Source organism: Oncorhynchus tshawytscha, unplaced genomic scaffold (assembly GCF_018296145.1).
Source record: "Oncorhynchus tshawytscha isolate Ot180627B unplaced genomic scaffold, Otsh_v2.0 Un_contig_766_pilon_pilon, whole genome shotgun sequence".
NCBI classification, from domain to species: Eukaryota; Metazoa; Chordata; class Actinopteri; order Salmoniformes; family Salmonidae; genus Oncorhynchus; species Oncorhynchus tshawytscha.
In genome coordinates, this window is record NW_024609833.1 from 2,177,838 (window position 1) to 2,192,351 (window position 14,514).

The window sequence follows — 14,514 nt, forward strand, 5'->3', positions numbered from 1 at the left end:
CAAATCTAGGTGAATTCGACAATTAGCTGTCAAATTCATTTCAGATTTGGTCAAAATTTATGTTTTGCAGAAGGCTACCTATAGCCTGCATTTTACACTTGATTTAAGTTGCACAAAATCTAATTCCAATTCCAATCAAGTGTTCAAATCTAAAATGCACTTGGTGGAGAGCTGAAACTTTACAAAATTCTTGTTCATTTCTAAACCACACAGAGAATTAAAGTAATCCCATAGAAATACAGTTGTAGTTGGAAGTTTACATAGACTTAGGTTGGAGTCTTTAAAATTCATTTTTCAACCACTCCACACATTTCTTGTTAATTAACAAACTATAGTTTTGGCAAGTCGGTTAGGACATCGAATTTGTGCATGACACAAGTCATTTTTCCAACACTTGTTTACATACAGATTATTTCACTGTATCACAATTTCAATAGGTCAAAAGTTTACATACACTAAGTTGACTGTGCTTTTAAACAGCTTGGAAAATACCAGAAAATTATGTCATGGCTTTAGAAGCTTCTGATAGGCTAATTGACATAATAAAGAGTCAATTGGAGGTGTACCTGTGGATGTATTTCAAGGCCTACCTTTGCTTGATATCATGGGAAAATCAAAAGAAATCAGCCAAGACTTCAGAAAAAAGATTGTAGACATCCACAAGTCTGGTTCATCCTTGGGAGCAATTTCCAAACACCTGAAGGTACCATGTTCATCTGTACAAACAATAGTACGCAAGTATAAACACCATGGGACCATGCAGCCATCATAACGCTCAGGAAGGAGACGCGTTCTGTCTCCTAGAGATGAATGTACTTTGGTTCGAAAAGTGCAAATCAATCCCAGAACAACAGCAAAGGACTCTGTGAAGATGCTGGAGGACATAGGTACAAAGTATCTATGTATCCACATCCACAGTAAAACAAGTCCTATATCGACATAACCTGAAAGGCCCCTCAACGAGGAAGAAGCCACTGCTTCAAAACCGCCATAAAAAAGCCAGACTACGGTCTGCAACTGCACATGAGGACAAAGATCGTACTTTTTGGAAAAATGTCCTCTGGTCTAATGAAACAAAAATATAACCTTTTGGCCATAATGACTATCGTTATGTTGGGAGGAAAAAGGGGGAGGCTTGCAAGCCGAAGAATACCATCCCAACCGTGAAGCACGGTTGTGGGCGTGCTTTGCTGCAGGGACTGGTGCACTTTACAAAATAGATGGCATCATGAGGGAAAATGAAGTGGATATATTGAAGCAACATCTCAAGACATCAGTAGGAAGTTAAAGCTTAGTCGCTAATGGGTCTTCCAAATGGACAATGACCCCAAGCATACTTCCAAAGTTGTGGCAAAATGGCTTAAGGACAACAAAGGCAAGGTATTGGAGTGGCCATCACAAAGCCCTGACCACAATCCTATAGAAAATGTGTGGGCAGAACTGAAAAAGCATGTGCGAGCAAGGAGGCCTACAAAACTGACTCAGTTACACCAGCTCTGTCAGGAGGAATGGGCCAAAATTCACCCAACTGCTTGTTGAAGGCTACCCAAAACGTTTGACCCAAGTTAAACAATTTAAAGGCAATTCTACCAAATACACTCTATTAGTATGTAAACTTCTGACCCACTGGAATGTGATGAAAGACATACAAACTGAAATAAATCATTCTCTACACTATTATTCTGACATTTCACATTCTTAAAATAAAGTGGCGATCCTAACTGACCTAAGGCAGGGAATTTTTACTCTGATTAAATGTCAGGAACTGTGAAAAACTGAGTTTAAATGTATTTGGCTAAGGTGTATGTAAACTTCCAACATCAACTGTAGGTCTAATCAATAGTTACAAACCCACTTGTAATTGCTTAAAACGAATTGTCAATATGGCAGTAGTTGTAGGCTATAACTAATGTTGTGGCGGACCATCTGAACAGCTGACATTATTTGTCAACAATAGATTTGCCAAACAATTAGTCAACAAAATATTGAATGAGTGATTATCAATGACTCCCCCCAAAGTGCTGGTGATGGTGTCTTGGGCTCTTGGCCAAAATGCGATAGCAGCTGGTGACCAGCTGATACTGCCCAATATGACCGTGGAGAGACTGGGACAGGACAGCTGGTCAGCGGCGACGCATGCAACACTCCTGACTCCTCAACCCGGCTAGAAAGCTACTCTACCTAGTGATTGGTGAAATTCAAGCCAACCAAACTTGTGAAATGGCCCCCAACGATTAAAATAAAAAGACAATGTGTTTTGGTTAGAAGTGAACAAATTAGGAATGGATCAAAATGTACATAATTGGGTACTTGGAGGAAAATGGGGGAGGGTCATGCTTTTTCAATTTCAGTCAAGGGGAGGGTTTAGTATTTTCTAAATCTAGTCCAGGGGAGGGTCGTGTAATTTGTAATCGATTAAATATCAACATTTCTTAGTGTTTTAGAATTACTTGCATTACTTACTTGCAATTCAACAGCTCAGACACGAGACATATGTGGCAGGGTCTAGTCAATCATGGATTACAAAACGAAAACCAGCTCCGTCGCGGATACCGACGTCTTGCTCCCAGACAAACTATACAACTTCTCTGCTCGCTTTGAGGACAATACAGTGCCACTGACACGGCCCGATACCACAATCTGCTGTGAGGGCTCTACTTCACTGCAGCCAACGTGAGTAAAACATTTAAACGCGTTAACCCTCGAAGACTGTCGGCCCAGACAGCATCCCTAGCCGCGTCCTCAGAGCATGCTCAGACCAGCTGGCTGGTGTGATTATGGACATAATCAATCCCTATCCCAGTCTGCTGTTCCCACATGCTTCAAGAGGGCCACCATTGTTCCTGTTCCCAAGAAAGCTAAGGTAACTGAGCTAAACGACTATCGCCCCGTAGCACTCAATTCAGTCATCATGAAGTGCTTTGAGAGACTAGTCAAGGATCATATCACCTCCACCCTACCCGACACCCTAGACCCACTCCAATTTGCTTACCGCCCCAATAGGTCCACAGATGACGCAATCACACTGCACACTACCCTAACCCATCTGGAAAAGAGGAATACCCATGTAAGAATGCTGTTCATCGATTACAGATCAGTATTTAACACCATAGTACCCTCCAAAGTCGTCATTAAGCTTGAGACCCTGGGTCTTGACCCCGCCCTGTGCAACAGGGTCCTGGACTATCTGACGGCCGCACCCAGGTGGTGAGGGCAGGAAACATCTCCACCCCGCTGATCCTCAACACTGGGGTCTCACAAGGGTGCGTTCTCAGTCCTCTCCTGTACTCCCTGTTCACCCATGACTGCGTGGCCATGCATGCCTCCAGCTCAATCATAAAGTTTGCAGACGACACTACAGTGGTAGGCTTGATTACCAACAATGACGAGGTGAGGGCCCTCTGAGTGTGGGGTCAGGAAAATAAACTCACACTCAAATGCCAACAAAACAAAGGAGATGATCGTGGACTTCAGGAAAAGGCAGAGGGTGCACCCCCCTATACACATCGACGGGACAGTAGTGGAGAAGGTGGAAAGTTAAGTTCCTCGGCGTACACATTCACGGACACACTGAAATGGTCCACCCACACAGACAGTGTGGTGAAGAAGGCACAACAGTGCCTCTTCAAGCTCTGGAGGCTGAAGAAATTTGGCTTGTCACCAAAACCCCTCAAACTTTTACAGATGCACATTCGAGAGCATCCTGTCGGGCTGTTTCACCGCCTGGTACAGCAACTGCTCCGCCCACAATTGTAAGGCTCTCCAGAGGAGAGTGAGGTCTGCACAACGCATCACCGGGGGAAAACTACCTTCCCGCCATGAAACCTATACCACCCAATGTCACAGGAAGGCCAAAAAGATCATCAAGGACAACAACCACCCGAGCCACTGCCTGTTCACCCCGCTATCATCCAGAAGGCGAGGTCAGTACAGGTGCATCAAAGCTAGGGCTGAGAGACTGAAAAACAGCTTCTATCTCAAGGCCATCAGACTGTTAAACAGCCATCACTAACATTGAGTGGCTGCTGCCAACATACTGACTCAAATCTCTAGCCACTTTAATAATTAGATGTAATAAAAGTATCAGTAGTCACTTTAAACAATGCCACTTTATATAATGTTTACAAATCCTACATTACTCATCTCATATGAATATACTCTACACCATCTTGCCTATGCCGTACAGCCATCCATTTATATGTACATATTCTTATTCATTCCTTTATAGTCAGAACTAGAAGGACAAGCATTTCGCTACACTCACATTAACATCTGCTAAACATGTGTATGTAATCAATAGTTGATTTGATCTCTGATTCTCCGCTGGGTGCGCAATATCAAGTGCGCCTATAGGCTATTTAGTGTGGTTTCAATCAAAATATCCATAGCCTATAGACTACAAAGTGCCTGCTTGGAGAAACAAAGTGTAAAGTTATATTTCTAAGATAGCTGCTGGGACGGTGTAAATAAAACTAGGCTGCATTACACACTGCAATGGACATTAGAACCCTGGGCCCCGGCCTGCTCTCCTCTTGCTGATCAAAAAATTGTGTGTGCTGCCTAACAAATGGCTGTGCTGTGTAGGCCTACGGTGGCAGTTCAGGAGTCAAAGGCTTCTTCCGAAAATAATTTTGGATTATGCCTAGTCCTAAAAATCTTGCGTGTGGACTAGCCTATAGCCTATGTTCTGTTCAGTTCGAAAAAGAGAGCATTAACATGAGGACAGGTCAACCTTGATAGCTTGCTACTACTATAATTGATTTAATTAAAAACCATATACAATGCATTCAGAAAGTATTCAGACCCTTGGAGTTTTTCCACATTTTGTTATGTTACAGCCTTATTCTAAAAGGGATTAAGTTAGTTTTTCACCAATCTACACACAATACCCTATAATGACAAAGCAAAAATAGTTTTTTAAAAGTTGGCAAATATATAAAAATGTAAAAACCCGGAAATATCACATTTAAATAAGTATTCATACCGTTTACTAAGTACTTTGTTGAAGCACCTTTGGCAGCGATTACAGCCTTCGAGTCTTCTTGGGTACGACGCACAAACTTGGCACACATGTGTTTGGGGAGTTTCTCCCATTCTTCTCTACAGATCCTCTAAAGCTCTGTCAGGTTGGATAAAGGCCTGCATTTAAAAAAAGCCTGATTGTTGGAGTGCTGCAGAGATAGTGGTCTTTCTGGAAGGTTCTCCCATCTCCACAGAGGAACACTAGAGCTCTGTCAGAGAGACCATCGGGTTCTTGGTCACCTCCCCGACCAAGGCCCTTCTCCTCCGATTGCTCAGTTGGCAGGGCGCCCAGCTCTTGGAAGAGTATTGGTGGTTCCAAACTTCTTCCATTTAAGAATCGTGGAGGCCACTGTGTTCTTGGGGACCTTCAAATGCTGCAGAAATGTTTTGGTACCCTTCCTCAGATCTGTGCCTCGACACAATCCTGTCTCGAAGCTCTACAGACAATTCCTTCGACCTCATGGCTTGGTTTTTGCTCTTACATGCACTGTCAACTGTGCAACTTTATATACAGGTGTGTGCCTTTCCAAATCATGTCCAAACAATTGAACTTACCACAGGTGGACTCCACGTTGCAGAAACATCTCAAGGATGATCAATGGAAACAGGATGCACCTGAGCTCCATTTCGAGTCTCATAGCAAAGGGTCTGAATACTTATGTAAATAAGGTCTCTTATTTCTAATACATCTGTAACAATGTCTAAAAACCAGGTTTTGCTTTTTCATTATGGGGTAGTGTGTGCAGATTGTATTTTAGAATAAGGCTGTAACATAACAAAATGTTTGAAAATGGAAGGGGCCTGAATACTTTCCGAATGCACTGAATTTCTTACCCATGATGTAGACCTATTTATCAGAGTTATTGACCTCACAATAAGCCAGATTCTAGTAACTTACATTGTGGTGCTGAAACTTGAAGCATCAGCCATGGCACAATCAATCGGAATTATAGGCATAATTAATTTCAAACCTCTTCAATTTAATTAGACTAACAACAAGAGGGATGTGTGTTGGAGCTTATTTCTTCCTATTTAAGAAATAAGAGGTAGGCCTACCTTTGTGACAGACAGAATTAGGTTGTAGGCTGCTATATCCATAGATATGTCGGTCAATTCCTCCACCCTCAATGCACTCTAAACAACAGCCCTTGACTAACACAGACGTAGGCCAAGTGAAGACCAAGACTTGAAATGAGCAGGTATGCCATAGGTCTACTTTTTATTAAAGAAAATGGCAAAAAGCACAGGCCAACCCCTTGTTTGTGTAAGACAGCAGTTAAAGTTTGCATCGGTAGACCGACTGGTGGAAAAGAAGGTCTACATTGGTAGTCCGACTGTCTGTGGTTGAAATGTAAGACTAAGTTTTGAAAGTACCATGCTCAGATTCCTAATGACATATCAGATTTTATTATTTGCAAACAGGGACAGTTTCATTACAAACAAGACACACTGATTAGGCATTGGATAAATATGATAAGATGAACACATAGGTCTATCTCTGTCCATTCTTAGCCTGTCATTTCAGTAATTTGTGTAGTATTACAAAAGATTCTGCTAAAATTGCAGAACTGAACTTTGATACATATGAAAATAAAATACCTGTATAGCATACCAATCAACCTACCATAGCGGCAGGTAGCCTAGTGGTTAGAGCGTTGGGCCAGTACCCGAAATGTTGCTGGATCGAATCCCAAGCTGACAAGGCAAAGAAATCTGTCGTTCTGCCCCTGAACAAGGCAGTTAACCCACTGTTCCCCGGTAGGCCGTCATTGTATATAAGAACTGACTTGCTTAGTTAAATAAAGGTTTTTTAAGAAGCCTATTTCTAAGACTGTATTCACCTGGAAAAAGTAGCAATGTAAAAACACGTGAAAAGTTTTTTTTTAAAGATCACACTTGTAATTTTCTTTTGTTTTATCAGAACATGAGGTCATATTCACTGAGTATACCAAACATTAGGAACACCTTCCTAATATAGAGTTGCTTTTGACAGTTGTGTCAAGTAAGCTTGGATGTCCTTTGGGTGGTGGCGCATTCTTGATCCACATGGAAAAAGGTTAAGCATTTAAAAAAAACAGCAGCGTTGCAGTTCTTGAAACCAACCAGTGCGCCCGGCACCCACCATACCCAGTTCAAAAGGCACTTCAATATTTTGTCTGGCCCATTCATCCACTGAATGGCTCACATACACAATCCCTGTCTCAATTGTCTAAAGGCTTAAAAATCCTTCTTTAACTTGTCTCCTCCCCTTCATCTACACTGATTGAAGTGACTTCAATAAGGGATCATAGCTTTCACCTCTCATGTCATGGAAAGAGCAGGTGTTCTTAATGTTTTGTATACTTATATGATTTCTGACATTCGGAAACATTTTAGATCGCATGAATGCATTTTGTTTCATTACCTTTATCACTTTCCATGATCTGGGTTTATTTTATGAAACAAATTCAACACCAAACATGTATTTTCAAAATTGAAAATGTTAACTTAAAGTCGTATCCACACAGATGTATACCAACATTCCTATCGATGCAGTAGCTGAAAATACAATTCTGACATTCTGGAGAACAACCATACTCTTTTCATGAAACGGTGACATACTTAACTTGTATCAACGTGATAGACCATGATGCGTGGCTCACCATACAATTCATTATAAAATAATACACACAACCTGAGACTGTCAGTCCGTTCTGAACTGCTAAAGAAAAACACTATACCTCACTATGTCAACTTCTGGTGCCCCATACTTGGGGGTTTTGTGTCAAGCACGGCTCTGGGATCAATTCTGTAGACACACAGTGATTGTGCAAAGGTAGAGGGTTAAACAGTTATGTTAAGGATGGAATTCACCCATCCTTAAGCTACACAACCAGTACAATCACAAATCAACCCCTAGAACCCCTTCACCCGTTCTAGGTGCACCATTTTAGATGAGAAGATACTGGGCGTAATTAATATCAAATGACAGATACTCCACCTAATCTAAAAAATTTAAAAAAGGGCTAGGTGGAGTTATTACCTTTTCAACTATAATTTGATCGGTTTAGATCTATGAGGGGCCGTCACAAACATGTCTAGACTATAGCTGCTAGGGACAAGAGATTGGTTTAGGAGTTAGGAGAGCTGTCCTGGGTGAGTGGGGATAACCTTTCAGCTATTCCACTCGGTCCTCCTCTCCGTTGGCTTGGCTTTTCTTCTTCTTCTTCTTCTTTTTGGCTGCGGAGTCTCCATCAATCCCGCTGGCATATTCGGAGCGCGTGAGACTGGCCACCCGCTCTTCAGTGCTAAACTTCTTGAGAGGTCTGAGGGGAGAGAGTATAGGATGCAGCAGCTTCATTAGACAAGCGGTCCCTAATATACCAATTGGTAAAACATTAACACTCAAATCTCAACTTCAGAGCCGGATATACGTCATCAGAGCACGCAACATAACATTGTACTGTCGACACTCGGTTGTTTATATTAAAATTGTTTCATTAAATCCTTTCAGACTGGAAAAACCCCAAGGCTTGATGGCATACTGGTAGAGAGGTATATCAAGTATTTTTTGATATACTAAAAGCTCCATTGTTAGATTGTTTTAACTACTCCTATAGAAATGGTAGTCTGTCAGGTTCTCAGCAGGAAGGTCTGATTTCTCTATTATTAAAACAAGACCCAGATGGCAAATATAAAGACCCGGTCTATCTAAAAAAAACTGGAGGCCCCTTACACTTCAATGTTGTGATGCAAAAAAATACTAGCAAAATGCATAGCACTCAAAATTAAAAGGGTTTTTTACCAGGTATTGTTTATCCTGATCAGACAGGTCTCTTACATGGACGATACACTGGAGATAAAATACGACAACTACTAGAAATAATAGAACATCATGAAACATATAAGCCAGGAATGGTATTTATAGCGGATTTTGAAAAGGCATTTGATAAAGACTGGATTTCAATTTCGGTAATTATCTTATAAAACTGATAAAAATAATGTATAGCAACCCCAGGTGTAAAATAGTAAATAACGGCTACTTCTCAGAGAGTTTTGAATTGTCAAGAGGTGTTAAACAAGGGTGTCCGCTGTCACCATATCTATTCGTTATAAAATCAGATCCAATAACAACATTAGAGGATTAGAAATGCAAGGCTTAAAAACAAAAGGTGTCCATGTATGCCGATGACTCAAGTTGTACGTTAAGTCCGCAAGCTAGATCCCTGCAATGTCTCATTCAAGATCTAGATAACTTTTCTGTACTCTCTGGACTAAAACCTAAATATGAATATAAGTGTACAATATTACATATCGGATCCTTAAAAAAATACAACTTTTACATTACCTTGCAGCTTACCTATAAAATGGGTTGATGATGAAGTAGACATACTCGGTATTCATATCACAAAATATATAAATAAGTTCTCCACAATGAATTTCAATTGAAAACTTGTAAAAATAGACAAGATCCTGCAACCATGGAGAGGCAAATACCTGTCTATTTATATAAAAATTGCCCTGATTAACTTCTTAGTCATATCAGTTTACTCACTTAAGGCACTGCCCTACTGCTGCTGATTCGTTTTTCAAATCATATGAGCAAAAAATATTTAGCTTTATCTGGGACGCTAAACCAGACAAAATAAAACATATCTATATAATAAATATGAATTGTGTGGGTTGAGATTAAATAAAAGCACTAAACCTCTAAAAGCTTCACTTATTCAAAAGTTTTACTTGAACCCTAAATGGTTCTCAAATAGGTTACTAAGAAAAGCTCATCTATTGTTTAAAAATTGCCTTTTTGCCTTTGTGTAGATTTCCATGTCTCATTTTCGATTAATTGAAAATGATACTTTGGAAAAAGTATCTCTCTTTCTCAAACAAGTATGGCTACAATTCCAATTGTATCCCCTTGAAACACTACAACAAATATTATGGCTTAACTCAAACATGCTGGTTGTTTAAATAGCTGTATTTATGGGAAATATGTTTGAAAAGGGTATTTTGTTCTTAAATGATATTGTAAATTGGAATGGTAGAGTTATGTCCTTCATGGAGTTATCAGAATTGTACAGAAAGGTCTGCTCAATCCAAGAGTACAACCAATTGATTACAGCATTACCCCAAAAATGGAGGAGGCAGGTGGTAGCAGGAGGAGGTAGGGAACTGGTCTGTCTGCCCAATATAAAGGATCAAAACTGGCGGAGGAATAAAAATAGCATAAATAGGAAAGTATACCAGTTTGTTGACAACTGTATTACAAGGATGTTGACAACTGTGCCATACAGATTGCAAAATAGTTGGGAAGAGATTTTTGATATACCGATTCCATGGTACAGGGTGTATGAGTTGAAATATAAAACACAAGATTCAAGACCTCGTGCTTTTCAGCGAAAATGATTATATAGACTTCTTGCCACCAACAAAATGTTGAATATTTGGGGCATAAAAATCATCAAAGCTGCAGATTTTGTTGTGAGGATACAGAATCAATAGACCATTTATTTTGGTATTGCCCTCAGGTAGCCTGTTTCTGATCTCAGGTTCAGGAATGGCTGAAAATGCATAGCATAAATGCATAGAAATAGTACTGTTAGGAGATCTGGAGAGACCCGAGTCAGTCAATTAATAATATACAAATACTCTTAGTAAAAGTATTTATCTTCAACTCGCAATCTGTGGGTTCTATTTGATTAGATAGATTGAAATTGTACGTTAAACATCACAGCATAGTTGAAAGATATGTGTTGCATAGAAACACGAAGTGGGTGGCCAGCAGAGATAGATGGGATGGGCTGAGGGTTGGGATGTGGAATTGGAGACAAGTGGGAGTGGAGTTGCTGTGCGGGAGATAAAATGGTCAAACATAAAAGTTTTTAAAAAACATAATGAAAAGTGTGTTTGAATGACACTGAGGGGCAGGGTTTTTACAACTAATGCCAGTTTGCCTGAGGCTGATGCCATGCAGGTGTTTGTACACATGCAAATACACAAAGTCTCATTCAAATAAACGCATACAAGAACTGACACATGCATGTAATAGTGCCAGACATGCATACAAACACATACAGTTGGCATTGCAATTGTGAATTGGGGGGGTTCTTGAGGGTGGGGAATGGAATTATTTGTATTTTTTTTTTTTATTCTTGGGGGGTGGGAGGGGTCTCAAATGGTTGAGAGACAGCTATTGGGGAACTGTGTGGGGGATCTTGGAGGGTTCGGGTTCACTTTTTTTTTTGCCTGGTGGGAGATCTGTCAACGTGCCCTTGAGCAGGGCATTGACCCTGGATGCTTCTGTGTGTGTCACTCTGAATGGGAGTCTGTTGGATGACTTTTATAATGTAGTTGTTGAGCGGCTTCACTGCAAGTATATTGTATATGTTTTGGATATTTATTTTCTTCTTTTTTTCTTCTTCTTAATATCTCAACTTCATCCTGAACATACTACCTCTTCCCAAACAAGCCTCAGTTAGCCCAAAGACAGCATTACAGGAGAACAGACATCTCTGGCTGTGGTGAGACCTAATAGCCTATCTTCACAAGGAGGGAAAGAAGCACCAGAGAAAAGAGTGACTGACTGTTGTGTGTATAGGAGAGGTTCTCTATTGACCAGTGATAACTGCCATGTCACATCGCAGCAGGGGGACCATGTAAAACCAGCCTGTGTCTTAATCTAATCAATAACCCCTGGAGCTGGAGCCTGCCCTGGGCTGCCCAGCCCAATTCCAGCCCAGAGGGACATGTAGGGCCCACGGAGCACAGTAGACTGCAGCAAACACCCAGGGCAGTGACACTGATCACCCCAGAGGAGCCTGCCTTCCAGTAACAGGATCATTGATCTGCAGCTATAGTGTGCTCTATAGGGAACCCTACTGGAGGACATATGAATGGGGAGCCTGACTGACTGAAGAGCATATATCTACACAAATCTCGGTTAACCCAGAACTGAAGTCTCCCATTATTGGTCAGATGCCCGATTAAGTTCTGGGTCCATAAATGTTTAGAGTAGAGCTAGAACGAGGATCGGAACCAGAACAAAGAGCTCCTCTCTCTTTGCAAGTTAGACGGGTTGTTTGTTTAGCAACAAAATCAAGGTGTGCGCAACTATTGGGAAAAACAGACAGGGTTGGCTTAGACTATTAACAAATGTAAGCTGTATTTCATCTCCAATATTTATTGAAAACATATACATTTGCACAATGAGCATGTCACTGAAATACACCCTTACAGTTGTTAGTTTGCTAGTGAATTTGACCCATATTAGCATTGACATGAAGTCAGTCAAAACACCCCAAAACAAGACATATCAATAACATGATGAAACAAACCACTTACGATTCCCCACATCGGAGTTCGTCATTCTTGCTAACAATCTGGCCATCCAGAATCACAACAATACGCTGACTTCTGCCCCATGGAAGCGCACATATGGTTAGCTGACAACGTCACAAACTATCTGTGGACCAAATGTCCCCTCCCCTTCCGAAATGTGTAAGACGCACCTGTGAAATCGTGATTTGTCTAAATCACAGGAAATGATGCTGCGCGATATCTCATGCATCCCATTGTATCATGAGATCTACAGTACCATTCATGTTTACATAGTCTGTACAGAATGCATCACTCTCACTGCCAGATTTGGCATCTGTCAAATGTTCAATACTTAGCGGAGAATCTCCCCCCAGTGCCATATGCATGCCTTTGCCAATCCCCTCACAGACGATTGTCATTGAAATACATCAACCCGCCTCAACTACATGCCAGATCAGTTTCTTTGAAATTGTAATGAAAGTTGTAACCAATTCCTTTTCAGTTATGGCTCTTAAAAAAACAAAATCAAGTACCTAGCTTTTCAAAATGTTAGTTCAAACAATTCAGAAAGTTGGAACAAATAACATTCAATGACTGGAGAGATAAGGAATGTAGGATATGGGGCACAGTCTAAATATACGCCATTTTATAGTCAGCTCTTGTTTGTTTAATTGTTTGCCGTCTGTTACCAAAGGACAAAGAACATGTTAAGCACAAGGGACAAAATAACCCCCTTAGGGCAAGTCCAAGTGCAACCTCAGCCTCGCCACCAGAGATGGCAACGTAAATAAACAATGAAAGGTGGTCTCCATGTATTCTTAACACCCGTGGCTGTGTGAAGTCTAGCTAGAGTTTACACCAGAGGGAGTAGGGAGTGTGTGTGAGATGTGCTTCTGAGAAGGCTTTGTGTATGTGTATGATGTGTTTGTTTGTTTGTTACTGGACTATTCAGGCAATTAGAGTGAGGACCTGCCTGGACAAGGACAGTGCAACACCGCAGCCATACATACACCTGTAATGAAGTCTCTACTGACAGGTGGCCGGAGAACCAAAAAAAAAAACACTGTCCCAGGATGTTTTCCAAATGGCACCCTATTCCCTATACAGTTCACTAATTTTCACCAGGGCCCATAGGGCTCTGGTCAAACTAGTGCACTATATAGGGCCAGAGGGGTCCTGAGAGAGACACTAGGAGAACGAGGGAGTCTGTTAGAAAGAGCCAATAGCTGTTATCAAATCAGTGAGAATGTGGGTGTGTGTGAACATGAGAGCAGTGGTAACATTCAAAGCTGAGCCAACCATCAGACAGGCCATATGGATGATGTCTAGGCTGGGGTTACAGTGAGTGTCGCTGTGTAAGTGTGTGTCTGTGAGCATAGTAAAACTGTAGAGAGGAGTGTCCGGTACTGTTTCGCGCAGGCTTTATTCATTAGGGGCCATGGCCGATAATTAGCCTAGCTGTTAAAAAGGACCGCAGCCAGTGAGTTCATTAACACTAGAACAGTCATTTGGACTGCTCGTGAATTAAAAAATTTGATTAGTCTGCCATTTTTAAAGTCATGCCCCCCTTCGTCGTTGACTTTTCCCAAATAAGTCTATATAAAATGGGACAGCTGGAGCAGGAGAATATGGCTGCCGTTTTATGGGCTCTTCAACAACCGCACTATTTTATGTCATTATTCGCATTGTTAGTCACTTATTTTGTACATAATGTTGCTGCTACCATCTCATACGATCTGGATATCAGAACAGCAATTAGTCACCTTGAACTGGACAAAGAATTTATCTTCAATGAGTTGGACGAGGGGTTTACTCCAGACACCTGAACAGGTCCTCATCCCCGTAATTTTCAGGAGAAAAAGATGGAAAAGATATTGTGTAAAGAGATCGGGGTGCCTTGTGAGGATCCGCCGTCGAGTGGCTAATCTGCTGTTGCAATCGGCACTATTGGCCAACGTACAATCGCTGGATAATAAGTTGGACAAACTATAAGCGGTTATATCCAAGTGCTTTGAAAGGCTGGTCATACCTCACATCAACACCATTATCCCAGAAACCCTAGACCCACTCCAATTTGCATATCGCCCCAACAGATCCAAAGATGTAATCTCTATTGCACTCAACGCTGCCCTTTCCCACCCGGACAAAAGGAACACCTATGTGAGAATGCTATTCATTGACTACAGCTCAGCGTTC

General features: G+C 41.2%; 1 protein-coding gene across 1 annotated transcript in view; it reads right to left on the reverse strand.

Annotated features, from left to right (window-relative positions):
- Positions 1-6,413: 6,413 nt before the first annotated feature.
- The window catches only part of ddx31 (DEAD (Asp-Glu-Ala-Asp) box polypeptide 31), a 77,133-nt gene continuing 69,032 nt past the window's right edge, over positions 6,414-14,514 (reverse strand). The window contains exon 21 of the mRNA XM_024418341.2: positions 6,414-8,327. Within this exon, the coding sequence (XP_024274109.2) occupies positions 8,180-8,327 (148 nt within the window). The 3' untranslated portion in view covers positions 6,414-8,179. The remainder of the gene's footprint in view (positions 8,328-14,514) is intronic.